This window comes from Perognathus longimembris, chromosome 23, assembly GCF_023159225.1.
Source record: "Perognathus longimembris pacificus isolate PPM17 chromosome 23, ASM2315922v1, whole genome shotgun sequence".
Lineage (NCBI taxonomy): Eukaryota > Metazoa > Chordata > Mammalia > Rodentia > Heteromyidae > Perognathus > Perognathus longimembris.
The window spans coordinates 12,554,267-12,579,749 of record NC_063183.1 but is presented as its reverse complement, the minus strand read 5'-3'; the positions used below and the strand labels follow the sequence as shown (position 1 = coordinate 12,579,749).

At 49.7% G+C, this 25,483-nt stretch overlaps 1 protein-coding gene across 4 annotated transcripts in view; it reads left to right on the top strand.

Moving 5' to 3' along the window:
* The window catches only part of Abat (4-aminobutyrate aminotransferase), a 56,366-nt gene that overhangs the window by 21,846 nt on the left and 9,037 nt on the right, over positions 1–25,483 (top strand). For 3 of the 4 annotated variants that reach the window (XM_048331847.1, XR_007208750.1, XR_007208751.1), the window contains 14 exons: positions 5,088–5,184; positions 5,884–5,981; positions 6,540–6,569; positions 7,448–7,565; positions 11,548–11,597; positions 16,937–17,017; positions 17,774–17,866; positions 18,243–18,305; positions 19,706–19,769; positions 20,435–20,583; positions 21,800–21,937; positions 22,572–22,739; positions 24,009–24,155; positions 24,289–24,400. In XM_048331847.1, the coding sequence (XP_048187804.1) occupies positions 5,115–5,184; positions 5,884–5,981; positions 6,540–6,569; positions 7,448–7,565; positions 11,548–11,597; positions 16,937–17,017; positions 17,774–17,866; positions 18,243–18,305; positions 19,706–19,769; positions 20,435–20,583; positions 21,800–21,937; positions 22,572–22,739; positions 24,009–24,155; positions 24,289–24,400 (1,381 nt within the window). In that variant the 5' untranslated portion in view covers positions 5,088–5,114. Of the gene's footprint in view, positions 1–5,087; positions 5,185–5,883; positions 5,982–6,539; positions 6,570–7,447; positions 7,566–11,547; positions 11,598–16,936; positions 17,018–17,773; positions 17,867–18,242; positions 18,306–19,705; positions 19,770–20,434; positions 20,584–21,799; positions 21,938–22,571; positions 22,740–24,008; positions 24,156–24,288; positions 24,401–25,483 lie in introns of those variants that run through there. The other variant, XM_048331848.1, reaches the window with a different exon arrangement.

Sequence of the window (25,483 nt, the reverse complement as noted above, 5' to 3'; positions counted from 1 at the left end):
ATGGATTAGAAGGAGTATTTTCTTTCCTGGATTAGAGGAATGCAGTTTTTTGGTTTTGGTGTTTGTTTGGTTTTTTTTGCCTGTTGTGGGCCTTGAACTCAGGGCCTGAGCACCGTCCCTAGCTTCTTTTTGCCCAAGGCTAGCGCTCTGCCACTTGAGCCACAGCGCCACTTCTAGCCATTTTCTATATATGTGGTGCTGAGGAATCAAACCTAAGGCTTCACGTATATGAGGCAAGCACTCTTGCCACTAGTCCCTATTCCCAGCCCCAAATGCAGCTTTTTCTTTTCTTTTCTTTTTTAAAGTTTGGTGGTACTAGGATTCCAACTCAGGGCCTTGTACTTGCTTGTCCAGTACCCTTCCACTTGAACCATGCTCTCATCCAGCCCAGGAGTCCAGGCTTGAGGCACACACATTTTTTTGTGTGTGAAATCAGAGCAGATACTTGCATTCCTGCACATGAATGAAAGACTCTTTGAAATTAGGGAACGTTACTCTTATCTCCTATCTCCGGGGAGAAGGCAAAAGCACAGTGAGCCGAGACCTGACTCTAACCACGAACCAAGCATTTCTGTGCAGTCCTTGAAGGAAAAGCGGCGTTTCATTTGTTATTCTTCACAGTGATAATTTCTCCACAGAATAATTTGTTATTCAGCACAGTGAGCAGTTCTTCCCCTCGTTGTATGAAAGTGGCTTCTTTGGGTGGGAAACGTCATGCTGATTGTTGTTTGTTGGTTGGTGGGTCCTCTACTGTGGAACACAAGGTCCGGAGCACAAAGCAGCACCTGTTCTTGCTCTCCACAGCCACCCCCGGGCCCAGCCAGGGGTGCTCAGTGAACTCGTACAGAACTGAACAAACAAGTCTGTTTGTCCGAGAAACAGGACTTTCAATGGCTTGCGCCAGGACAGCTTCATTGGTGGCAGTGCAAATAGCCTTCCGAACCCAGATTCTGCCTTTTGGAGGTTTGTTGTTGTTTTTCCGTCTAGGATCCAGAATCCCAAATTAGCTTCTCCGTCTGTGGCCGTTGCTTCCCGCTTTTGTCCTCCAAAGGCCATCTTGCATCAGATGCTGCATGTCTGGTTTCCTCTTCGCTGGTTTTCTAGGTAGGGAAGCTGCCGGCTTGCCTGCTTGCTCCCCCAAGGACCTGGTTCAAGCTCCTTGACATCTTGCTGATGGGCCTGGAGCACTGGGACCCAAAGGGTTGAGGCTGAGAGATGGAGGCAAGCCTGCTTCTCTCCCTTCAAGGCCAATCCTTCCTAGAAGGCCAGAAAGATCTGGAAACTGACCGCTGGCCTGCCATGTTCCCTCTCTTGTACACCCCCATGTGCTTTCTTCATGTGGTCCTTCTTAAGTTGAGAGCCCTCAGACTTCATGGATAAAGTTTATTCCCTCTACTTTACAGGTAAGGAAACTGAGGCCTTGAGTGGTTTACAAACAAAAACAAAAACCTGCGGGCTGCAGGAAGGGAGGCTGGTACTGGGGAGAAAGCCAGGAGAAGTTACCGGACCAGGGGTTAGAGGAGGAGAATGGATCCGAGATAAAGCTTCCTGTACCAATGCCAGTCCTCCCAGCCTGTGTGAATAGAGCCCCGGGAGCCTGTCCACACAGGCCCAGGACGCTAGCTTTATTGGTTACCATGGAAACCCCTGGCCTTGGCAATGGAGTTGCCCTTGGCCTTAGTGTGTCATTGTATCCCATTGATTCTGCAGATGGGAAAGAAGGGTCCAGAGACCTTTGCGGCTACTTCTGTCTCAGGGTGAGCTAGGGAATGGAGAGGAACCATTTCTGAGGCCCTAGAGGGGCCTGAGTGGGGGCTGGGGAGGTGTCTGTTCCCGGATGATGATTGATGTCAGGATTTCAGGCGCATGGGATCTGGTGAAGCAACACAGAGGAAGGAAGCCGGAGTGGGATGCCGTCCTCACAGAACTTGAATGTTTCTTCAGTGACTTTGCAACCAGGCAGGGACCCAAGTAAAATGAGGACTCGATCCACCCCTTGTGATCCCCCTACACAGGTTCCGCTATTGTTACCCCTCTATGATAAATGAGGAAACTGAGGCCCAGTGGTGGGATTTAACATGCCCTAGGTCACATGGCAAGTGAGCTAAGTGCCCGGATGAATTGTCTGGTGTGCAGTCCTTTAGAAGGAGGCAAAATTATGAAGGGGGCAGGGTGAAAGCAACAGAAACTTACATCACACCCTGCCAGCCCCACCCCCAGATGACCACCACAGCCTTGTTTCTCCCTGCATCTCTACAATGCTAGATTTTCAGTCAGGAACCCTCTAGTTCCAGCCACGGGGGGCGGGGGGGAGATGTCTACCAGCCATCTATTTGGGAGTTACCTGTAGTTCTGCACCCTATTCTTCACAGCTCTTCCCCCAATTCCCAGGAGGTGCAGGTTTGGGGGATGGCCTGATACAAGCAGGACCCAGTGGCCTGTGAGCTCTGACACCAAGAGTCCTGGCGTTAAAAAGGAATCTTTTAAAATTGCTATTATTAAGATGTTGTGCAGAGGCGTTATCATTTCATCTAGGTGGCCTTTTATGACTGGGTTCTTCCGGTTGCTATAATGACTACAGTTCACCCCAGATACAGCACGAACCAGTGCTTCCTTCCTCTTTATGAGTCAGTAATATTCCATTCCACGGACAAAATTTTGTCTGCCTTGTCACCTGCTGATGAATCGTTGGGTAGTTTCTGCCTTTTGTCTACTGGATACCGTACTGCAATGTAGGCTGGAGGGCTGGCTCAGTGGTAGAGCACCTAACCAGCAAGCATATGACCCTGATTTTAAGTTCCAGTACCATAAAAAAAAAATCCAGAATAATGGTGCTATGAAGGTGTCTGTTTCAGTCCCTATTCTCAGTCCTTTGGTCTACACACCTGAGACTGGAGTTGTTGTGTCCTATAGAAATTCTGCACTTAAGTTTTGAGGAGCCCATAATTCTAGTTTACACTATTTTCCTCCCAGTCTTGTGTATTAGTTGAGTGAGTATCTCCCTGGGTAGCCCAGGCTTCTCTCTAGGGCTGTGATAACCCATGTGCATCACCATAGCCAGCCTTTCTTGGTTGAGACAGCAGCCCTCTCGATCTCAGCCTCCTTCCTGAGTAGCTGGGATTACAGGCAGGAGCCACTGCACCCAGCAAGGAACCCAAAATTCTGCTCTGTAGTTTCCTCCTTCCTTATCAGCTCCGAAGCTCAGTCGGGGCCCTCCTCCAAGCCTGCCTCGGGAGTTCACAGTGAGCCTGGTGTGTCATGGGTGTGTCATGGGCGTGTCAGGTACACGTGCCCTGCTTCTCTCCCAGAGCCTGATTAGGCACCAACCCTCCCAAATGAGACTAGAACAGCTGGGCAGCTGCTTACCCTGGAGAGGCTTTCCAGTGGGTCCATTTGTTGAGGTCAGGGTAGGCGTCGTTCCCAGGATCAGCTCCCGCTAAAGCAACTGGATCCTTCGCTGTCTCCTCTGACACCTCTTGAGTCCCATGCCTCAGCCAGCGCGCCTTCCTTCCTCCCTCCTTCCATTCCTTCCTCTCTCCTCCATACTTCCTTCCCTTCTCATTCTTCTTTATTCTCCTTCCCTCCCTCTCCATCCTTCCTTGCTTCCTTCCCTCCCTCCTTCCCATCTTCCTTCCTTCCTCTCTCCCCCATACTTCCTTCCTTTTTCATCCTTCCTCTCTCTTCCCCTTCCCTCCCTTACTTCTTCTACCCCCTCCCTCCTTTCTTCCTTCTTCCCATCTTCTTTCCTTCCTCCCTCCCTCCCTTCCATCTTTCTTGGCAGTATTAGGGTTCTCAGGCCTCCCGCTTGGCTAGCAGCTTTACCACCCAAGCCGCACCTCCAGCCCTCTCCAGTCACTTCTCATTTTGGCTTGTGTAACCTCCTGAACATTAAAAAAAAATGTTATTATAAAGGTGATGTACAGAGGGATTACAGCTACATAAGTCAGATAAGACCTCCAGAACTTTTGATAGCCCTGCCCTGCCTAACCCTGGCCCAAAGGAATGTCTCCCTCTTACGCCTACACAAACCAGTCTCCATTCCATCCTGCCTTCTGCAGAATTCATTGTTGACAGTGAGCTGGAGGAAAAAATTCATATATGTACCTTGCTGGGTTATTTTAAGAATTTAATGACAGCATGAATAAAGCAGCCTAGAACATTCCATTCTTCCACTGTTCACCCCATCATAGCCCCCCCCCCCACTACTAAATGACGAGCTTCTGAAGGAGAGCTGGGTCTATTCCATCTTCCCTTCTGAAGCTAGACAATTCAGGCCCCTCTGACTACCTCATTAACTTCTGCAGATTGAATTCGTGGGTGAGAGAAAAGGAATCGACATTAAGGACATTAACTTCTGGTTATGTGGAATGTATTATGTTAAGAATTGTTGCCTGAAACCGGGCACTGGTGACTTACTCCTGTAATCCAAGCTACACAAGAGGCTGAGGTCTGAAGATCATGGTTCAAAGCCAACCTGTTCAGGAAAGTCTGTAAGACTCTCATCTCCAATGGCCAATGGCCAGCAAAATTCTGGAAGTAGAGCTGTGGATCAAGTGGTAGAGCATCAGTCTTCGGCAGAAAAACCTCTAGGACAGTACCCAGGCCCTGAGTCCCAAAAGACACACAGAAAAGCTGGGGTGGAGGCATAGTTCACATGGGAGAGTGCCAGTTGAACAAGCAGCCTGAGCAAGCGTGAGAGCTTGAGTTCAAAATCTCAGTACTGGAGAGGGAGGAAGAAGAACTCATCTTACCTGGAGTGTAGTAAAGTTCAAATGAACGTGTGTGTGCCCAGCAATTCCTTTGCTCATTACTCATGAGTAATCAGTATAAAAGCAAAGGAATTGCTGGGCATGGTGGCATACATCTGTAATCCCAGCATTTGGGAGGCTGAGGCAGGAACATCAAGAGTTCAAGGCCTGCTTATGCTATATATATAGAGAGAGAGAGAGAGAGCCCCTGTCTCAATAAAAAGACATGCAAAAGATTGTATGTTGGAAGAGCCCTCCTGGGGAGAGGGAAAGGTAAGATGCAGGTGGGCAGGGGTGCCATGCTCGTGGGCTTAAGTCTGTGTCCACGCTCTCTTTCAGGGGTCCCTGTTCCTCAAGGAGGGGGTCATGGCCTTCATGCTGCTCACTCGGCAACTGGCCTGCGGCTCCCAGAACACCCTCCGCCTGCTGGTGCCTGGTAAGCTCTGGGGTCTTCTGCAAGACGTCCCAACCAAGCCACAAGCCAGACCCAGGATCCCTGGACCTGGGAGTCTTGCCAGCCAGGGCTGGTGGGGTCGGGACCAGTCCTCCTGTGGGTGGGGCCAAGGGCAGGCAGCCCTCCTGTGAAGCTGCACCCAGCTGTGCTGGTGATGCAGAACTTATTTTATTGCTCACCTTCAGTGCAATATTCCAGAAATAACTTGAGCGAGGAGAAAGAGAGGGAAAAGAGGAAGGAAGGAAGGAAGGAAGGAAGGAAGGAAGGAAGGAAGGAAGGAAGGAAGGAAGGAAGGAAGGAAGGGAGGAAGGAAGGGAGGGAAGGGAAGGAAAGAGGAGGAGAGAGGGAGATGAGGAAAGAGAGAGAAGGGAAGAGAGAGGCAAAGGGAGTGGTGATGGGGAGGGATGAGGAGAGAGAGGGAGAAAGAGAGAGAGAGAGAGAGCGCCACCCACCCACCGGAATAGAGCAGAAAGAGAAAGCGGGATTGTGCTTCTAGCACTTGGAGAGGGCATGCCTGCTCACCTACAGCCTTGCTGAGTCTGGGTTCTCCCATTTTCCAACTCCTACCTGGCCTGGTAGCAGCCAGCCCCGTTGACTCTGTGGGGACCTTGAATGTCTGTCAGGGAAGATGCTCAGGCTGTCTGCTGACTCCCAGCTTCTCCTTTGTCTCTCTCCATGCAGCAGCCAGACATATCAGCCAAGCTGCAGCCAAAGTTGATGTAGAATTCGATTATGACGGACCCCTGATGAAAACAGAAGTCCCAGGACCTAGATCTCTGGTGAGGCTGGCATACCTGAGTGGCTTTTTTTCCAAAAATAAACAAGAAAGAGACCCAGATGAGACCCCCAGCCCAACCCAGGGACCAGTGTTGGTGCTTTTATAGAGAGCTCTCTGCTAGACATCCATGCACTAAACTAAACCAGGCCATTCTACATGAGAAGTAATCCTAGCTACTCAGGAGGCTGAGATCTGAAGATCACACTTTGAAGCCAGCCTGGTCCTATCTCCAATTAACCACCCAAAAGTCGAAAGTGGAGCTGTGGCTCAAGTGATAGAGCGCTTGCCTTGAACAAAAATAACAAAAACTCAGGGACAGTAAGTACCCAGGCTCTGAATTTAAGTCCCAGGACCAGAACAGGAGGAAAAAAAAAAAGACAAGGACAGATTGACTAGGAGGAGGACATTCTGTTCTGACAAGAAGATACTCTTGTAAAACCCTTCCCACTCCTGCTGGTACCCAACATGAAAGATTTTGAAGCTATTTTGATAAGAGGGTGTGGCTATTTGTTTCAAGGATATGGTGGCTACCTTAATGTTCTCTTTGTTCTTGCTGCAGGAGTTAATGAAACAGCTGAACATAATTCAGGTATGTGGAGATGAGATCGTGTTCCTTCCACTTCTTTATCACATTCTGAGGGAAAGATGCTTCATCTATGCCAGCTCTTTTCTTTTTCTTTTTTTAAAGAAACATGTAGTTGTCTTTTCCCCTAAACCTTTTTTTTTTCTAATTTCCCTCATAATTTCTTCTTTGTCCCTTTGATGTGGTGTTTACTTTCCATACTTTGGTGACATTCCTAAATTTCCTTCTATTACTGATTTCTGCTTTCATCCCAGTGTGGCTGGGGGGGTGTTTGGGGGATGATTTCAACTCTTCTGAATTTATGGAGTCCTTTTCTTGTGGTTGTCTGTTTTTGTCGGTCATGGGGCTTGAAGTCAGAGCCTGGGTGCTGTCCCTGAGCTCTTTTCTGCTCAAGACTAGTGCTCTACCACTGTGAGCCACAGCACCACTTCCAGTTTTCTAGGAGTTCGTTGGAGATAACAGTCTCATGGACTTTCCTGCCCTGGTTGGCTTTGAGGCGTGATCCTCAGATCTCAACCTCCTTAGTAGCAAGGATTACAGGTGTGAGCCACCAGTGCCCTGGCTACCATAGTGGCTTCTCTACAGCTAACCACAAATACTTCAACTTATCAGATATCAGCCTTGTTTCTTGTGAAGTAGAAAACACACATAGAAAAACTGGCTGACCGCCCCCCCAAATCACAGCAGAATGAGCTACTGTAAAACAAACCAGAGCAAAGCCCACGACATTGCCAGCACCCACAGCCATCCCGCCACCCACAGCCATCCCACACGCCCGCAGAATGCACAGAACATGACTTGCCTTATTGATCCGAGCCTGTGTCCTAAAAGATGAAGAATCACTGGAGTCCTAGTGAGTCTGAGCCCATTTCCTCTTTCCCAAGAATGCAGAGGCCGTACATTTTTTCTGCAACTACGAGGAGAGCCGGGGCAACTATCTGGTGGATGTGGACGGCAATCGCATGTTAGACCTGTATTCTCAGATCTCCTCTGTCCCCATAGGTAAGAGCTGGTAATGGGCCCTTGGGTGTCACCTCGCTCTATCCCTCATCATGGTGGCCAGAGCATCCTGTGTGTACCACACATACACACACACACACACACACACACACACACACACACACACACACACACCAAGGGCTGGAGAACAAACGAGTAATGTCACACACAACCTCTCTCACTCCCTTTCCCAGTGCTCCCAACAAGAGGAATATGTATCCTATTCCCCTTAGCTCACTCTGGTGTGCGGTTACCCAGCATTATGGCCACGATACAGCTGGGTTTCCTGAAGGAGGAGCTGCAGGTGGGCAAGTGGGTGTTGGGGGAGAGTGCTCAGGAGGAAGGAGAGGCAGGGGAAACAGCACTGGGCAGGACAGAAAGCTCCAAAGGATGAGGTCTCCGCTAGACACTGTCTGCACCCTGGTCCCAAAGGCTTTGGGCAGTTTCCATGGGAGGAGGCTGCTGGCGCTGTTCTCAGTAGCCGGGAGGTGGAGGAGTGGCCTGCCCAGGGATCATGATCAGCGTGACTCGTAGGACAGGACAGACCGAGCTGATTTGGAGACATGGTGGCTGTTGGCCGCATGAATGGTTTGCCATTCTGTGTCTAGTAGGACACAGAGCCTGGTAGAGCCTGTCCTTTGCACATGATGATGCATGTCTGCTGCAGAGAAGGTAGGGGTGCGGTGTCCTGGAATCTACCTGTAGCTCCTGCCCCAGCCCTTCCAGAAGCTTCTCTCGTGGGCTCCAGCCTTTACTAGTCCATCACCCCCTGCCTCCCCAGTCCATATCTTTATACTGTTTATTTCCCATTAAGATGCGATCAGATAGTAAATCAAGTCTTGGGAGAGGTTCATTATTTGGGGTGCTTTAGCCCTTTGAAGGGGCTCTGGGCTCAAAGACTTTACCAAACCCCCATCTCCCCCTTATACTGGAGTAGGAAGGCATGAGCTCTCAATTCATCCTGAGTTTGAATCCTGGTTCCATCTGTTAGCCATGACCCTGGGACCCTTACGGCCCTCCCTCCGCCCCCCCCCCCCAGGGCTCCCTCAGTTTGAAGCCCCAGCCCTCAGCCTGTGATTGGGGTAGGGAGGGCAAAGCCTGAAGTATAGACCAGAAGTTCTGAGAGTTCTTTTTCTGGTCCCCTTTTGTCTGATACCCTATGGTCTTTGAGATGGCTTTTGCTGTTGCTGGTTTTGATCTCACTGCATAACCCAAGCTGGCCTCAAACTAGATGCCTGCCATGTTGCTCTGTGTCTGGGCATGTTATCTCATTAAAAATCCAAAGCAGAAACCAGCCTCGGTAGCTCACACCTTAATCCTAGCTACTCATGATGCCGAGATCTGAGACTAAGATCTGAGGATCACAGTTGGAAGCCAGCTTAGGCAAGAAAGTCTGTGAGACTCTTATCTCCACTAACTATCAAAAAAAGCCAGAAGTGGAGCTGTGGCTCAAGTGGTAGAACACTGGCCTTGAGCTTAGGGACAGTGCCCAGGCCCTGAGTTCAAGCCCCAGGACTAGCACACACACAAAAAATACAATAAATAAAGTAAATGTCCAAAGTCAAACTGTTAACAGGATCTTTTACTTTTTTTTTTTTTTTACAGTTTTTTATTAGCATGCATTAGTTCTACAAGTGGGGTTTCATTGTAACCTATCCACACATATATACATCCCAATCTGCAATCCGCCTTCTCTTCCTCCTCCTCCTCCTCCTTCTTCTTCCTTTCTTTATTTTTTGTACCAGTCTTGAGGCTTGAATCTCAGTGCCTGAGCACTGTCCCTGGGTTTTGTGCTCTTGGCTAGTGGCCACAGCTCCACTTACAGCTTTTTTGGTGCTTAATTGGAGATAAGAGTTTCATGGGCTTTCCTGCCCAGACTGGCTTTGGCCCACAGTCTGCAGAACTCAGCCTCCTGACTAGTTCTTCACCCACATGGATCCTCATTCGCCCTCTCCATTCGTCCATCCTCTCCCCACTGATCCTCTCCCCATCCTCCCAGCACAGCTGTCAGGGCCTTCCGGCCTCACCTCCTCCATGTTCGCATCATTGCAAGTTTCATATGGTTGTTGGGTCTTCCCAGTGTCCCGAAGAAGAGCAAGGCCAAGACCTAAGTGACTGCATTGTAGTTGCCCACCGGGCGATGGGGGAGAAGGGGGTCATCTAACATCAAAACCCATGGTGAGGCTTCCCTAACCAGAGTCCAGCTTTTCAGCCTCTCTCTCTCTCTCTCTTTCTTTTACTTTCTTGCTCTCTTGCTCTGCAGGAGCCAATAAAACAAACTGCCAGTGTCGTTTAATGAGATTTACCTGGACCTGGCTTATCTGCTGAAGCAGAAAACTCATAAACACCCAGGCAGCACGATAAGGAGCCAGAACATAAAGATCTCTGGCCAGAAAACAGTTGGAAAAACCCAGACGGTATTTGTCCTCAGTGATGAACACCAGCCTTAGGTCCAGTGAGCTGTGGGGTAGAAAAGAGGCTGGAGAATGTGAGCCCCCCTTCCCCTCCCAATCCTCCCATTCAGCTTTCCTCACCCCACTTGCCACCAGAGGCTGAGTAAACCACAAAGGTCTTGGAATCTCTTTCTCTGTTGCTGTTGTTGTTCTGGGCCCCAGGCTCTGAGCCTTGGGCAGACCACATAAAATGGTTCCCACTAAAGTCAATCTCTGGTCCCAGGAATATAAACTGCCCTTTCAGAGTAAATGTATTTCAATTCAAAAGGAAATGAGTGCAAGAAAATAAGTGCAAAGTGTAGTAGGTCTTTGTCCACTGAGGCTGCTGTGATAAAATCCTGTAGGCTGAAGAGTTTATAGAAACAACAGCATCTTTTCTCATAGCAATGGAGGCTTGGAAGGCTAAGGTCCAGTCACCAGCTGGTTCAGTGTCTGAGGACAGCTCCCCCCGCCCCCCCCCTTTCTCACTGCTCACATGGCAAAAGGCTCAGACAAGCTCCTGTGGGCCTCCATTCCTTATTTAGTGAATATTGTACATAATCAGGGGTTTCATTGTGACATGTCCATACATGCATTTGTGTTTATATCATAGTCACCCTTTCTTATTCTTTCTTAGCCCCTCCTACTTCCTGTCCCCACGCCTTTCTGCCTCCAGTAAGCTCCGCCTGTGGGGCGGCCATGATTTTCTTGTGGTCTCTTCTGAGAGATCCTTTCCCATCATGAGGGCCTCACCCTCATCACCAGAGTTAGCCTTCCTTCCTTCCTTCCTTCCTTCCTTCCTTCATTCCTTCCTTCCTTCTTCCCTCCCTCCCTCCCTTCCTCTCTCCCTCCCTCCCTCTCTCCCTCCCTCCCTAACTTACTCTCTTTTTCTGTCTGTCTATCTGTCTTTTGATGCTGTTACTAGGCCTTGAACTCAGAGCCTCACAATCACTCTTGGTTAGCCTTTTTGTTCAAGGCAGGCACTCTACCACTTGAGCCATACCTTCACTTCCAATATTTTGCTGGCTAATTAGAGATAAGAGTCATTCAGGTTTATCTGCCCGGGCTGGCTCTGAACGGCAATCCTCATATCTCAGCCTCCTGAGTGGCTAGGATTCCAGATGTGAGCCGCACCCGGCAGGCAACCAAGGCAGTTTTCTAACCTTTTCCAGTACCACAGAGCATTCTGGGCTTGTGGAACAGCCTTGTCATAGACCAGGGCACTCTGCATAAGGCAGGGGTGGGGGAGGGTCATCACCCGTTCCCCCTGGCATCAAGGGGGGACATAGACACAGAAAAATGAACGTGCATTCATTGAGAACTGTGTGTTTTGGAAACAAAAGTCCTGATGATGATGATGATGATGATGATGATGATGATGATGATGATAATGTCCAGTGCTAAATTCCGTCCTTGGGGGCAGCTTGCCAATGTCTTAACCTCCAACCTGGTGTGTCATTGTCTCCTGGGACAGGCTGGAAAGGAAGTGGGGGTGGGGGGCAGGGAATCCTTGAATGTGGTGCCCGTCCCTCACCCTATCTTTCTCTCCCCAGGTTACAATCACCCTGCCCTCCTGAAACTTGTCCAACAGCCTCAGAACGCGGTATGTCACCTTGTACCCCAGAGCACAGATCATCCAGACCCACACAGACCCCAGGCAGCCTTTAGAAAGAACCCATTCATTCATTTATCCACCATTCATTCATTCATTTATCCACTCATCGTTGCTTAAGCATAGTCCCACTACGTACTGCACATGGAACGCCTTAGTGTGCAAAAATACTACCACCACCCCTGTCTCGGGAGGCAGCAAGTTAGCGACACACATCAGTGGACAGTTGCAACAACCACATTCAGAAGCACAATGCTCAGCACTGTGAGGCATAAGATAATGATGATGATAATGATGGAGACTGTGGCAGCTGCCAAACCCTGTGCAGGACTCCTCCCAGGTATAACAGAACACAGAGCTGCATCTATCATGACATTGTGATTCCATCTTATAGATGAGGAAACTGAGACACAGAGAAGTTACATATTTTCCTGACATCACACAGCCAGGGTAGATGTTGGGGAAGAACCCATAGAAGCTGAGCTATTTGGGGATGAGGAAAAGCTTTATAGATAAGGCGACCTTTGAGCTGAGACCAGAGGACAGGATACAATCGGTGTAAGACTATGTTCAGGGAATAAAAGGCGGTGGCAGGGTCACAGTCTCTGGGGGGAAATCCAAGTCAGTGTGGATTTTATTTGATTTATTTATTTTTACATTTTTATTTTTGTGCCAGTCCTGGAGCTTGAACTTGGGGCCTTAGCACTGTCCCCGAGCTTCTTTTTTTTTTTTTTTTTTTTGGCCAGTCCTGGGCCTTGGACTCAGGGCCTGAGCACTGTCCCTGGCTTCTTCCCGCTCAAGGCTAGCACTCTGCCACTTGAGCCACAGCACCGCTTCTGGCCGTTTTCTGTATATGTGGTGCTGGGGAATCGAACCCAGGGCCTCGTATATCCGAGGCAGGCACTCTTGCCACTAAGCCATATCCCCAGCCCCCGAGCTTCTTTTTTTTTTTTTGCTCATGGCTCTACCACTTGAGCCACAGCATCACCTCAGGCTTTATCTGAACAGTTTATTGGAGATAAGTGTCTCACAGACTTTTCAGCCCAAGCTGGCTTCGAATCGCAACCCTCAGATCTCAGCCTCCCAAGTAGCTAGGAGTACAACAGTGTTTCTTCACCTCAGCACTGATAACTTGGGAGCCAGATCATTTTTCATCATGAGATCTTCCCTCTCCCCCGCCCCACCATATCTTTTTGTTTGGGGGTTTTGAACTGAGGTCTTTGTGCTTTTTAGGCAGGTTCTCTACCACTTGCACCACACTATGACATCGTTTCTATGTTGATTATATTCAAGATACGGTTTTGCTTTGTGTGGGGGTCAACCTGGACTTCAATCCTCCTATTCATGCCTCTCTTTGTCACTGGGATGGCAGGTGTGTTATCCATGACTCTGCTGAGGTCTCTCTTGTAAGATCACCTTCATGAGGTCCCCACCCCCATGATCTAACCACCACCCAAAGCCCCCTCCCCACCTGGAGGTTAGAAACTTCTTGGCGGGGGTTGTTTTTTGTTTGTGCTGGTATTGTTGAGTCTTGCACTTGGGGCTTGGGCACTCTCCTTTAGCTTTTTCACTCAAAGCTGGCACTCTACCACATAAGCCACAGCTCCACATCCAGCTTTTCAGGGGTTAATTAGAGATAAGAGTCTCCAGGACTTGCCTGCCCAGCTGGCTTCCAACAAGGATCCTCAGATCTCAGCCTCCTGAGTAGGATGACAGGCGTGAATCGTTAGGGCCTGACTCTTAAAATGCTTCACACAGTTGAAGACTCTCTGACAGAGCCATCTTCTGGCTTGATGTATGAGTAATTGTGTCCTGCCTGGGAGGGCTTGGGGACAGATGTCGTGGCTGTCCCAGAGGGAGCTGGTGTCTTCCAGAAGGCGTCTGGGAAGGCCCTTTGTGGCCAGAGGTTGGGAGGATGTGTTTACATTCAAAGCCTGCTTTGTTGTGAAACGTCCCACAGATCCCAGCTGCTCCGGCAGTTGGTGCCTGAAGAACTGTCAACAATCATGTCAGACACATTTGCAGTGTCAGCTGCCTGCATGGCAGACTCCCCCCAGCCCCCCACTGCACATGCCATGGAGGCTCAGGGATCCTGATTTCCCACACAACACACTCCCAGCCCCACGGCCCACACTCTTCTCACCTGCCACTCAGGTGCCGGCTGGTCCCCAATCCTCTCCTCTTCCACTTGGATGTCTGGCAGGGACTACTCTCCCCTGTGTGCATGGAAAGCCTGTCCAACCTGTTCAGGTCCATCATCCAGGTGCAACAACTCCACTATACCAACACTGGAACTTGAACTCAAGGCCTGCCTAGTTTCTTCACTTCTTTTGTATGTGCCAGTCCTGGGGCTTGAACTTAGGGCCTCAGCGCTGTCCCTGAGCTTTTGTACAAGGCTAGCGCACTACCACTTGGGCCACAGTGCCACTTCTGGCTTTTTCTGAGGACTTTATTGTCCATCAGAGTCTCAAGGGCTTTTCTGCTGGAGCTGGCTTCAAACCAAGATCCTTAGCTCTCAGCCTCCTGAGTAATTAGGATCACGGGCTTTGAGCCCCTGCACCTGATGGAGCCATATCACATTTCCACTTAAAATCACAGGCATATGTTGCCATGTGCAGCTTGGGTTCCAGTTCCTGCGTCACCCAGGGCATCTCATTGCATTGTCCGCCCCCCCCCCCAGCCGTGCAGTAATCACTGAGCATTCTCGTGCACAGTCACATTACCTGTGCCAGTGTCACACGGGGGACCTGGCCACGAATGATAGATGCCAGCCTGCGACTTCAAAGTCTTGTCACCCCCACAACTCTGTTCTTCAACACTGAGAGGCGTTGTGTGAGTTACTTGGGGAGTGGTGGCACACACCTGTGATCCCAGCACGTGGAAGGGTAAGGCAGGAAAGAGGCTAGCAAGTTCAAGATCAGCCTGCGCGACATAGCTAGCCCCCATTTCAGACAAACACACGCACACACAACAGGATGCGGAGCCGACGGAGAACCTGTCCTCATTTGATTCTGCCACTCCGTGTCCCAGATTTCTTCTGTTCTTAATGTCACACTTTGTCGAGCAAGAACACCGCCCCCACATCTTTCCTGGGCCCAGATAGGCAGCCAGGCTTGCCAGCCTGCCTGTGCCCCTCTGGGAACTTCTACCCCCGCATTCCATGACAGCAGCTTGGGCCACCCCTTTCTCACCAAGCACCAGATTTCCTAAGAGCTCCCCAGACAGGACAGAGCTGGAAAGAACTGCTCTTTCACGGACCCTAAGGGCAGGTCAAGCCTGGGTGTGAGCCACTGTTTTGCTCCTTCCTGTCTGTCTGTGTGTCTTGGGACTTTATTGCTTGACCTCTCTGGTCCTCAAATTGGCCAAGTTGACAAGGAAGGGCCACCTCCTCCTCTAGTTAGAGGCCCTGTCCTGGGTCCCTAGTCCCACATGGATGAGTTCAAAGGCAGAAAGCCACAGCGATGTGAATTCTGCCACAGTTTCTGGTGGCCCAGGACAAGTCCTAAAGTCACCATTATTTTTTCTCTCTCTCTGTATTGGGGATCGAACACAGAACCTCATGGAAAATGCTCATCAACTGCTCCACCACTTGAGCTACAGCCACAGTTTGTATCTTGTAGTTGACATGAGGGTCTCACAGGCTGGAATCAGACTTTCTCTGCCTCCCAAGGAGCTGGGATTACAGGTGTGAACCACCACACCTAGCATTCCGTCTGTGAGGATGCCTTTGACAGCCCAAGCCCACTTCTGTAGCACCTCACTGTTTTCCTCTCTGCTTCCTTCCCTAGATCTGTTTCATACAAAAGCAACCTCTCCTGAAATTCTCTAGCTTAAGACAATTTTACCACTAATTATCATGTATCACCATGGTACAATATCTATTCTTATTGGAAAAATCAGAAAGAGGGATGTGCTGGGCACTGGGAGCTTATGCCCATAATCCTAGGAGGCTGAGATCTGAGGATTGCGGTTTGAAGCTAGCTAGCCCTGGTGAGAAAGTCCATGAGACTCTTACCTCCAACCAATCACTAGAAAACCAGAAGTGGAGCTGTGGCTCAAAGTGCAAGAGTGCTAGGCTTGAGGGAGGGAAAAAAGGTCAGGGACAGTGCCCAGGCCCTAAATTCAAGCCCCATGACTGACCAATGGGAGAGAGACAGAGGTGTAAAGCCCCTCCCTCCTGCTGTGGGGTAAGGAAGGTGAGTGTTGGTGGTGAGCAAGGTGGGGCAGGCCATGTTCTTCTTGTTTCCAAGATAAAGTCATTGCAACTCATTTATGTTTAAGTAACTAACTTAAGCTTAATAGTTTTGACTTCTGACCTAGCACTTTTACAGGCCCCCTAAACGCACTCTGGAATGAAATCTTGTGAGTGAACTTTACTGTCTTGAAATACAAGGCCATGTTTTTATATAATGGCGCTGAATAAATGACATTAAAAATGGAGTGAGGGGGGCTGGGAATATGGCCTAGTGGCAAGAGTGCTTGCCTTGTATACATGAGGCCCTGGGTTCGATTTCTCAGCACCACATATACAGAAAATGGCCAGAAGTGGCGCTGTGGCTCAAGTGGCAGAGTGCTAGCCTTGAGCAAAAAAGAAGCCAGGGACAGTGCTCAGGCCGAGTTCACGGCCCAGGACTGGCCAAAAAACAAAAACAAAACAAAACAATAAAAATGGAGTGAGGAGTACAGACCTTCCCGATTGGTTACTTAGAAACACTGTCCACTAAGCCTCGCCCCCCCCCCCTTGTGATTATATAGCTGTGTTACCTTACATCGAGTTAAGGCCCTTTATTTAATTTCCTCAACTGAAGTTTGACCACTGATGGTGTTTTGGTTATAAATAATACTGTGTAGCTGGACACAATGGCTCATGTCTGTAATCCTAGCTACTCAAGAGACTGAAGTCCAAGGATGAGTTTAAAGTCATCCTGGGCAGAAAATTCCGTGAGACTCGAATCTCCAATTAACTATCAAAAGGCCAGAAATGAAGTTAGGGCTCAAGTGAAAGAGCAGAAAAAGCCAAGTGGGAATATACAGCCTTGAGCAGAAAGAGCCAAGTGAGAACTCAAGGCCCCGAGTTCAAGACTTAGCATTGGCACACAGAAAAAGTACTTGCACCTGTCACTCCAATTCACCTGGTAGTAGCATCTTTAAGACTTACAGAATCCCAGTGGATTTCCCAAAAAAGCTCGGGGAACTCTGTCACTCTCCATATTGCTGGAACACACTCAGCCCAATGCCATTCACAGCTTATTTGAACCCATCCCCTAAGGGGAGGTGAACAGGGACTGGGCCTGAGGGAGAGTCATTGTTTCTTTGTTGGCCTTTTGCAGAGCACTTTTATCAACAGACCTGCCCTAGGCATCTTGCCTCCAGAGAACTTCGTGGACAAGCTCCGGGACTCCTTGCTCTCGGTAATTTTGGGGGAGGATTGTGGTGGCCTCTCTGCTGGGAAAAGTTTGTGATTCCTAACCAAGAAGAGGAGGTAGGGTGTGGCTGCTGAAATCTAGTCTCCTGTGCTTCAGTAACTAACTTAATATGAACCGCTTTGAATTCTGACCTAGCACTTTTACAGGTCCCCTAAACAGACTCTGGAGTGAGATCTTGTGAATAAATGAACTTTACTGTTCCTGAAATACAAGGCCGTTTTTGGTTTGTTTTTTTTTTTCTTGCCAGTCCTGGAACTTGAACTCAGGACCTAGGCACTCTTCCTGAGCTTCTTTTAGCTGAAGGCTAGCACTCTACCACTTTGAGCCACAGCCACACTTCTGGTTTTTGAGTGGTTAATTGGAGATAAGAGTCTCCCGGGGACTTTTCTGCCTAGGCTGGCTTGGAATTGAGATCTTCAGATCTCAGCCTCCTGAGTAGCAAGGATTACAGGTGGGAGCCACTGGCATCCAGCTAGGGCCATGTTTTTTATATAATAGCCTCGAATAAATAACATCAAAAATGGAGGATTCCCTTTTTTGTGCTGGTAGTGGGGCATAGTGTGGCAGTTTTCAGAACATCCCCAGTTCCCTCCCTCCTCTCTCTCTCTCTCTCTCACCCTCCCTCCTTCCCTCCCTTCCTTGGCCTCCCTCTATGCTGGGGCAATTTGGAGCTCAGAGCACACAGCTCCTGAGAGAGTGGAGGTCCAAATGGGCCAGCCTCACAGCAAGCTCTTTCTACAGGTTGCTCCCAAAGGGATGTCTCAGCTTATGACCATGGCCTGCGGCTCCTGCTCCAATGAAAATGCATTCAAGACCGTCTTCATGTGGTACAGGGTAAGGTTTGGGCCATGAACACACACACTCTCATCTAGCCACCCACTCAGCCATTGTCTGACAGTTCACCCCCAACAGACAGACCAGTAGACACTTCAGTAGTCAGGGTCAAAGGCTAGCGAGAGCCTGGATGGAGATCTCCCCGCATCTCAGTGTGATGTGGTGCAAAAGGCCAGCACTTTGGCAAATCTACTTGGTGTAATGATGCTGTGTTTCCTGGCATCAGTTATCTGTCATTGCTGACAGAATAGTAAAACATGGGAATGTATGTGTGTTGGTGTCTATTTCTTTCTCTGCAAGCACAACAAGCATTGAGGTGGTCCCTGAGATCAGCTCTTGAAAGCATCTCAGAATTTGTTCTGTTCTGTTTTGGCAGAGCAAGGAGAGAGGGCAAAGGGGGTTCTCAAAAGAGGAGCTGGACACCTGCATGATTAACCAGGTAGGTACAGCTACCTAGGCCTCCTGGCCTCTGTTAGCTGAGAAGATTGTGTATGTATGTGTGTATGTGTGCGCACAAGTATGGGGCTTAAACTCAAGGCCTCATGTTCTCACTTGGCTTTTCTGCTCAAGGCTGGCACTCTACCACTTGAGCCACCTCCACTAACTTTCTCCAGCTGATTCAGGTTGAATGAGCTGATTGATGGATCCTGTGTTCTCAGGAGGGGTCCCCAAAACATGATGACTTGTGAAGCTATCCTTGGAACTGGGGGCATGGCTCAAGTGGTAAAGTGCCTGCCTTGGGAGTCCAAGGCCTTAAGTTCAATTCTAACAAAAACATTCCATTATCTTCTTGCCTCAGCCTCCTCTTCCCTTCCCCTTCCCACCTCATGGTTTTTGTTTTTTAAATAAGTGGGCTTTGTTCTACCTCCCTGGTTGTTTCCTCCATCTTGGTGGGTATCTTACTCTATCAATGTTTTCAGATCTTATGCCACACTTTTAGTAGTCATGCCCAAATATGCACATGTAATTGGGAAACGAACAAAAAAGTGGCAAGGGAATATTTCAGAATTTGTTGGGTTGTTCTCCCAGGGTCTTAGGGGACATACTAGAGGGCCTTGAATGGGAGGGGCCTTGGTGCTCACCAACGACCCTGGTTGGAAGGGTCTTGGTGGGCAGGGCTTTGGTGGGAGGGGCCTTGGTAAGGAGGACCTTGGTTGGAAGGGCCTTGGTGGGTGGGATTTCAGTAGGAGAGGCAGAGGTAGGAGGGATGTTGGTGAGGACTTTGGTTGGAAGGGCTTTGGTGGGAGGGGCCTATGAGATGCCCCTGCTGTTTTTTCTGAGTGGGCAGTGGGTCTTGGGGCAAGGCAGTGGGGAGAAGGTGTTGTTCTCTTCCTTCTCACTTCCTGGCTCAGCAGATGTCTGTTTCCCATTTAGGGACAGCTCAGATTCCTGTCTCAGGCCTCCCTAGGAGGCATGCTGACATCCATCAGCACAAGGCCACCCCAACCAGCCTGGAGTGGGGTGGGCAAGAGGAGCCAAGAGGGGCTGTAGAATGGGGCTGCAGGCAGCTGCCCTCTCTCCTTCCCCCACCCCCCAGCCATCAGGAAGGCTGGCCATGGCACTGTGGCTGCCAAGGAGAAAGACTGACCAGAGAACACACCCTGTGAGAAGCCCGAAGTCCAGACATTTATGTGAAATCTGGTTCTTACTTCCTTTTTAAATTCCTATGAGAGCAAATCACAATTCCTGCCGGCTGTGTACAAATCTCAGAGGTCCTGGGGTGTGGCCTCAATCTTCTCAATGGACTCCTGTCTCCTCCATGTTTACCCAGCAGCACATAGCACCCAGTGCTGAGCCCATCACACCCAACTGTGACTGATGCATTTTTCTTGGTTCTAGGCCCCTGGCTGCCCCGACTACAGCATGCTGTCCTTCATGGGCGCGTTCCACGGGAGGACCATGGGTAAGGAGGGACCTGTGTGGTCCCACAGTGGCATTCGGAGTCTAGTAACCACAACAATCGTGCCGGCTGCCTCGGCTCTGCCATGGGTGGTTTCTGTGCATTGGCTTATTCGTTCCCACACAGTTCCTGGCACAGGGGCCTGTGACGCCCACTCTGCAAATGTGGACCTGGAGGGTCAGCAAGGGAAGGAACTTCCCAAGGTCACTCAATGACAGAGCGAGGAGGTGATACTTTGTCTCCCATCTTCAGAGGCTCTATGCCGTTTGTGATAAGTCACCAAGCAAACACACACAATGCACAACACACACACACAATTTTGCTGGTGTGAGCATTTCATGCCTATACTGTCATCTCTCCCCCTACCCCTTTTTCTGGTGCAGTCATGAGGCTTGAGCTCAGCTATCCCTGAGCTGTTTTGCTCACCATTAGCATTCTACCACTTGCCCCAGCTCCACTTCCTGCCTTTTGCTGGTTAATTGGTGATAAGAGTCTCTCAGACTTTCATGCCTGGGCTGGCTTAGAATTGGGATCCTCAGATCTCAGCCTCCAGAGTAGCCGGGATTACAGGCGTGAGCCACCAGCACCCAGCTGTCATCTTCTTTTGAAAACACTCTCTTCCTCTCCCCCAAGCCAAGCATCTGCTCTTTCTGTTTTGCTGGACTCAGGCTGCTTAGCGACCACACACTCCAAAGCCATTCACAAGATCGACATCCCCTCCTTTGACTGGCCCATCGCCCCCTTCCCACGGCTGAAGTATCCTCTGGAGGAGTTTGTCAAGGACAACGAGCAGGAGGAGGCCCGCTGCCTGGAGGAGGTAACCCAGCCTCCACTATCTCCCCAGAATCCACTTTCTCACCTCCTGTCCTCCAGCCCTCCCCTCCCCACTTGAATGCAGGACATTTTACCACTTGAACTTGTTATTTTGCTAGTCCTGGGGCTTGAACTGAGGGCCTGAGCACTGTCCCTGGCTTCTTTTTGCTCAAGATTTGTACTCTACCACTTGAGTCACAGTGTCACTTCTGGCTTTTTCTGTATAGGTGGTGCTGAGGAATCGAACCCAGAGCTTCGTGTGTGCGAGGCAAGCACTCTACCACTAGGCCACATTCCCAGCCCCATGTTTTGTTTTGTTATTTAAAGTAAAAAGGAAGCTGAACACCAGTGGTGCACAGTTGTAATCCTAGCTGGTCAGGAAGCTGAGATCTAAGGATCATGGTTCAAAGCCAGCCCAGGGAAGGAAAGTCCATGAAACTCATATCTCCAATTAACCACCAAAAATCCAGAAGTGGGGCTGTGACTCAAAGTGGTAGAGCACTAGCCTTGATTGAAAAAGTTCAGGGACAATGCCCAGGCCCTAAATTCAGGCTCCACAACTACCAAAAAAACCCCAAAAAAGTAAACATGAATAGGTGGAATTAATTTTAAAAGCATTTTATTGAGACTAATATACCCCAAAATATTAACATGTAATATTTAAACAATACCAGTGAGGTTCTTTTTCTTTTTGCCTCACAAAGCCTTTGAAATACTGTGTGTATTTTGCATTGATAGCATAGCTCATTCCAGACTATCTATATGCCAGATGATCAGTAGTACCCTTTTAGAGTCCACAGCTACCATACTGGAGAGATCAGAGCTGTAGGAAAGAGTCTTGAATCAATAGACAACAAAATACCTGGGCTGGGAATGTGGCTTTTTGTCCTAGAGACTCTCACACTAACAGAAAGCAACAATAACAAAGCAGTAACAGCAACAATGTCTCAAGTCACCATCTTCATTAGATCCTTACTGTGTGCTTAACTGTACAAGATCAGGAGACTGAGGCTGCAGAAGGCTAAGTAACTTTTCCCCATTCTTTGTATCCCCTCCGGTGCCAGCGCCAATCCCAAGGAGGCCACCTTCCCCTCCACAAGTTCTGCACCTGACATAGTCTCAGTAGAATTTCCAGAGGGTTCTGCAGCCCCGATGCCCCTCCCCTGGGGCGGCTCAGAAGCATGGGCTGAGCCATTGTTCTTTGTCCCTTTGGGGTACAGGTGGAGGATCTGATCGTGAAGTATCGGAAGAAGAAGAAGACAGTGGCGGGGATCATTGTGGAGCCCATCCAGTCTGAGGGCGGGGACAACCATGCATCAGATGACTTCTTCAGGAAACTGAGGGACATTGCCAGGAAGGTTAGAGCACCTGATGGGCCCACAGGGAGGGGGTCTGGGTTGGGTTCCCAGAGCAGAGAGTTGACTCTAGTATTTTTTTGGGGGGGTGGGGGTCTGTGTGGGGTTAGGGCTGGGTAGCACTCAGTGCTAGAGCAGTTGCCTAGCATGCATGGGGATCCTGGGTTCTATCCCCAGCAGTACCAAAGAACAAAAAGAAGCCAACGTGTCCCTGCAAAGCCCTCAGCCTCTCCTTTGTCCTTTTGGCTGATAGTACTCAGGGTTGAACTCACAGTCTCAAGCTGGCTAGGCAGATGCTCTGTCACAGAAGCAACACTTCCAGTTCCCTTTTGCATTTGGTTAACTTGGAGGTAGTGTCTCCCCTTATGCCTGGACTGTGGTCCTCCTATTTGTGCTTCTCTGAGTCACTGGGAATGGCAGGCACATGGAGCTGTGCCCAACCATTGTGCTTCCCCATGGCTGGGATGGCAGGTGTAGACCACCAAGCTCCGACCACTGGCACAAAAAAAGAAAACAAGCAACGATGCCGTGCTGGGCTGGGGTTGGGTGGTTGGTTGTTTTGGTGGGGGGAGTGTCAGAGGATCACTGGCCTGTGAGGAGTGCTGATTATTCCTTCCTTGCTCCTCTGTCTGTCCAGCATGGCTGTGCTTTCTTGGTGGACGAGGTCCAGACTGGAGGGGGCTGCACTGGAAAGTTCTGGGCCCATGAGCACTGGGGCTTGGATGACCCAGCAGATGTGATGACCTTCAGCAAGAAGATGATGACAGGGGGTTTCTTCCACAAGGAGGAGTTCCGGCCCAGCGCAGTGAGTGGAGCCGGCACCCCCCCCCCCCCATCACCCCTTCTTCACAAGAAGGAAGTCCTGGGTCTTAAGATGCTGCAGAGGTTTCTAAGGCCCAACTAGCATCACCCCCACATTCATCGCAGTCCAGAACAATCTCCTGGTGTGCACAAACCATCATATGAACCCCTACTGCTCTGTATCCATGCCATGGGTTCTCTTCTTTTTTTTTTTTCCCAATCCTGGGGCTTGAACTCAGGGCCTGAGCACTGTCCCTGGCTTCTTTTTGCCAAAGGCTAGCACTCTACCACCAGGCCATATTCCCAGCCCCCCTCCACAATATTATTCTTATAAAGATGATGGACAGAGGGGTTACAGTTACCTAAGTCAAGTAATGAATGCATTTCTTTTTGGACAGTGTCACCCCTTCCCTGGCTCTCTCCCAGTTTTTCCCTCCTGTCCCCACCCACAAGTTGTAGAGTTTATTTTCCACATAGTGTCTAGTGAGTATCATTACTGCATTTGTTCACCCTTTGTCCCCCCCTTACCTTTCCAAAGATGGATAAACGAACAAACAAGACAAAAGGAAAAGAAAACAAAGAAAACTTCAAGAACAGGGACAACACCCAGGCTTTGAGTTCAAGCCTCAGGACTGACATAAACACATAAATAGAGGGTTGTTGTAGGTATAGGTCATGGTGTAGCAAGGGTCCAGCCAGTCATTAGGCCATATTGTCCAGTGATGGCTTAGCCTTTTCTTTTCTTTTTTCTTGTCCTTTTGTCTGTCATGGGGCTTGAACTCAGGACCTGGGTGCTGTCCATGAGCTTCTGTGCTTAAGGCTAGCACTCTTATCACTGTGAGCCACAGCTCTACATCTGGTTTTAGGTGGTTAATTGGAGATAAGAGTTTCGTGGACTTTCCTGCTCAGGCTGGCTTTGAACCATAATCCTCAGATCTCAGCCTCCTGAGTAGCTAGGATGTCTTAGCATGTTCGTCTTTGTGAGTGCATACAAGGATTTCACAGCAACAGAAATGTCTCAGAACGAATCCTAGTTAATGACTGCCACTAAGGCACGAATGTCTTCTTTCTCCTGGCCTCTGCTGGACACAGGACCACATGTTCCCACTGCAGTACCTGCTTTGGGTACTGACAGAAGACTTAAATGAGATACTATGTGTTATGCTCCCAGCCCCTGGGAGATACTCATTGGGTTGGTTTTCCTCCTTTCCAAGAGAGGAGGCGTCTCTGCGGGTAAGGGTGAGAGGCATCCTGACGCCCCACTTCCTTCCAGCCTTACCGGATCTTCAACACCTGGCTGGGGGACCCATCCAAGAATTTGCTCCTGGCTGAGGTCATCAACATCATCAAGCGCGAAGATCTGCTGAGCAACGTGATGCATGCGGGGAAGGCCCTGCTGGCTGGGCTGCTGGACCTCCAGGTGCCCTCCCGCCCCCTTCCCTCCCCTCCCACCTCCTTCCCTACCACCCCCACCTCTGCCCTGCGCCCTTCTGGCCTGTACTGCCCTTCTGGCCACACTGCCTCTTTGATCTCTTTCTGTCTCCCCCTTGAAGGCCCGGTATCCCCAGTTCATCAGCAGGGTAAGAGGACGAGGCACCTTCTGCTCCTTTGACACGCCAGATGAATCCATACGGAATAAACTCATTTTACTGGCCAGAAACAAAGGTAAGGAGAGCCGGGGAAGAGACAGGGAGTCTGGGCAGTGCCCAGCAGTGCCTGGTATGAGGCAAACACCACCTCACAGCCTCCCTCCACACTGCCTTCTCTAAAGGAGGGAAGCTCTTGGAGAGATTTCAGCAATAGCTTAAGGTCCTTCCATGTACTTTTTTTTTTTTTTTTGCCAGTCCTGGGCTTGAACTCAGGGCCTGGGCTCTGTCCCTCACCTTCTTTTGTTCAAGGCTAGCACTCTTATCACTTGAGCCACAGCGCCACTTCCGGCCTTTTCTGTTTATGTGGCACTGAGGAATCGAACCCAGGGCATGGTAAGCAAGCACTCTACCACTAAGCCACATTCCCAGCCCCTGCATTTCTATAATTCATTGGCTTGGTTATTTTCTTTTCTCCTGCTCCCCATGAGTTTCTGGCAGGCAAGAACTTTTATCTCAGGATTTTATTTTTGTCAGTTGTGGGACTTGAACTCAGGGCCTAGGTGCTGTCCCTGAACCTCTTGTGCTCAAGGCTAGCACTCTACATTTGAGCCACATCGCCACTTCTAGATTTTTGTGTGATTAATTAGAGATAAGAGCCTCATGGACTTTCCTGTGCCGGCTGGCTTTAAACCACAAACCTCAGATCTCAGCCTCCTGAGTAGCTAGGATTATAGGCATGAGCCACCAGGACTGGGCTAATTTTTTTTTTTTTTTTTGGCCTGTCCTGGGCTTGGACTCAGGGCCTGAGCACTGTCCCTGGCCTCTCTGTGCTCAAGGCTAGCACTCTGCCACTTGAGCCACAGTGCTACTTCTGGCCATTTTCCATATATGTGGTGCTGGGGAATTGAACCCAGGGCTTCGTGTATACAAGGCAAGCACTCATGCCACTAGGCCATATTCCCAGCCCTGGGCTAGATTTTTTTTTTAAATCTCCCAACCATGTTTAGGAGGAGGACAGGCACTCAAAGTTAGGAGGTGCTAGGCATGGTGGCTGGCTCATGCCTGTAATCCCAGCCATTGGAAGGCTAAAGCAAGAGAATCAGGAATTGGAAGCCAGCCTGGACTATAGAGTAAGTTGAAGATCAGCTTAGATTACATA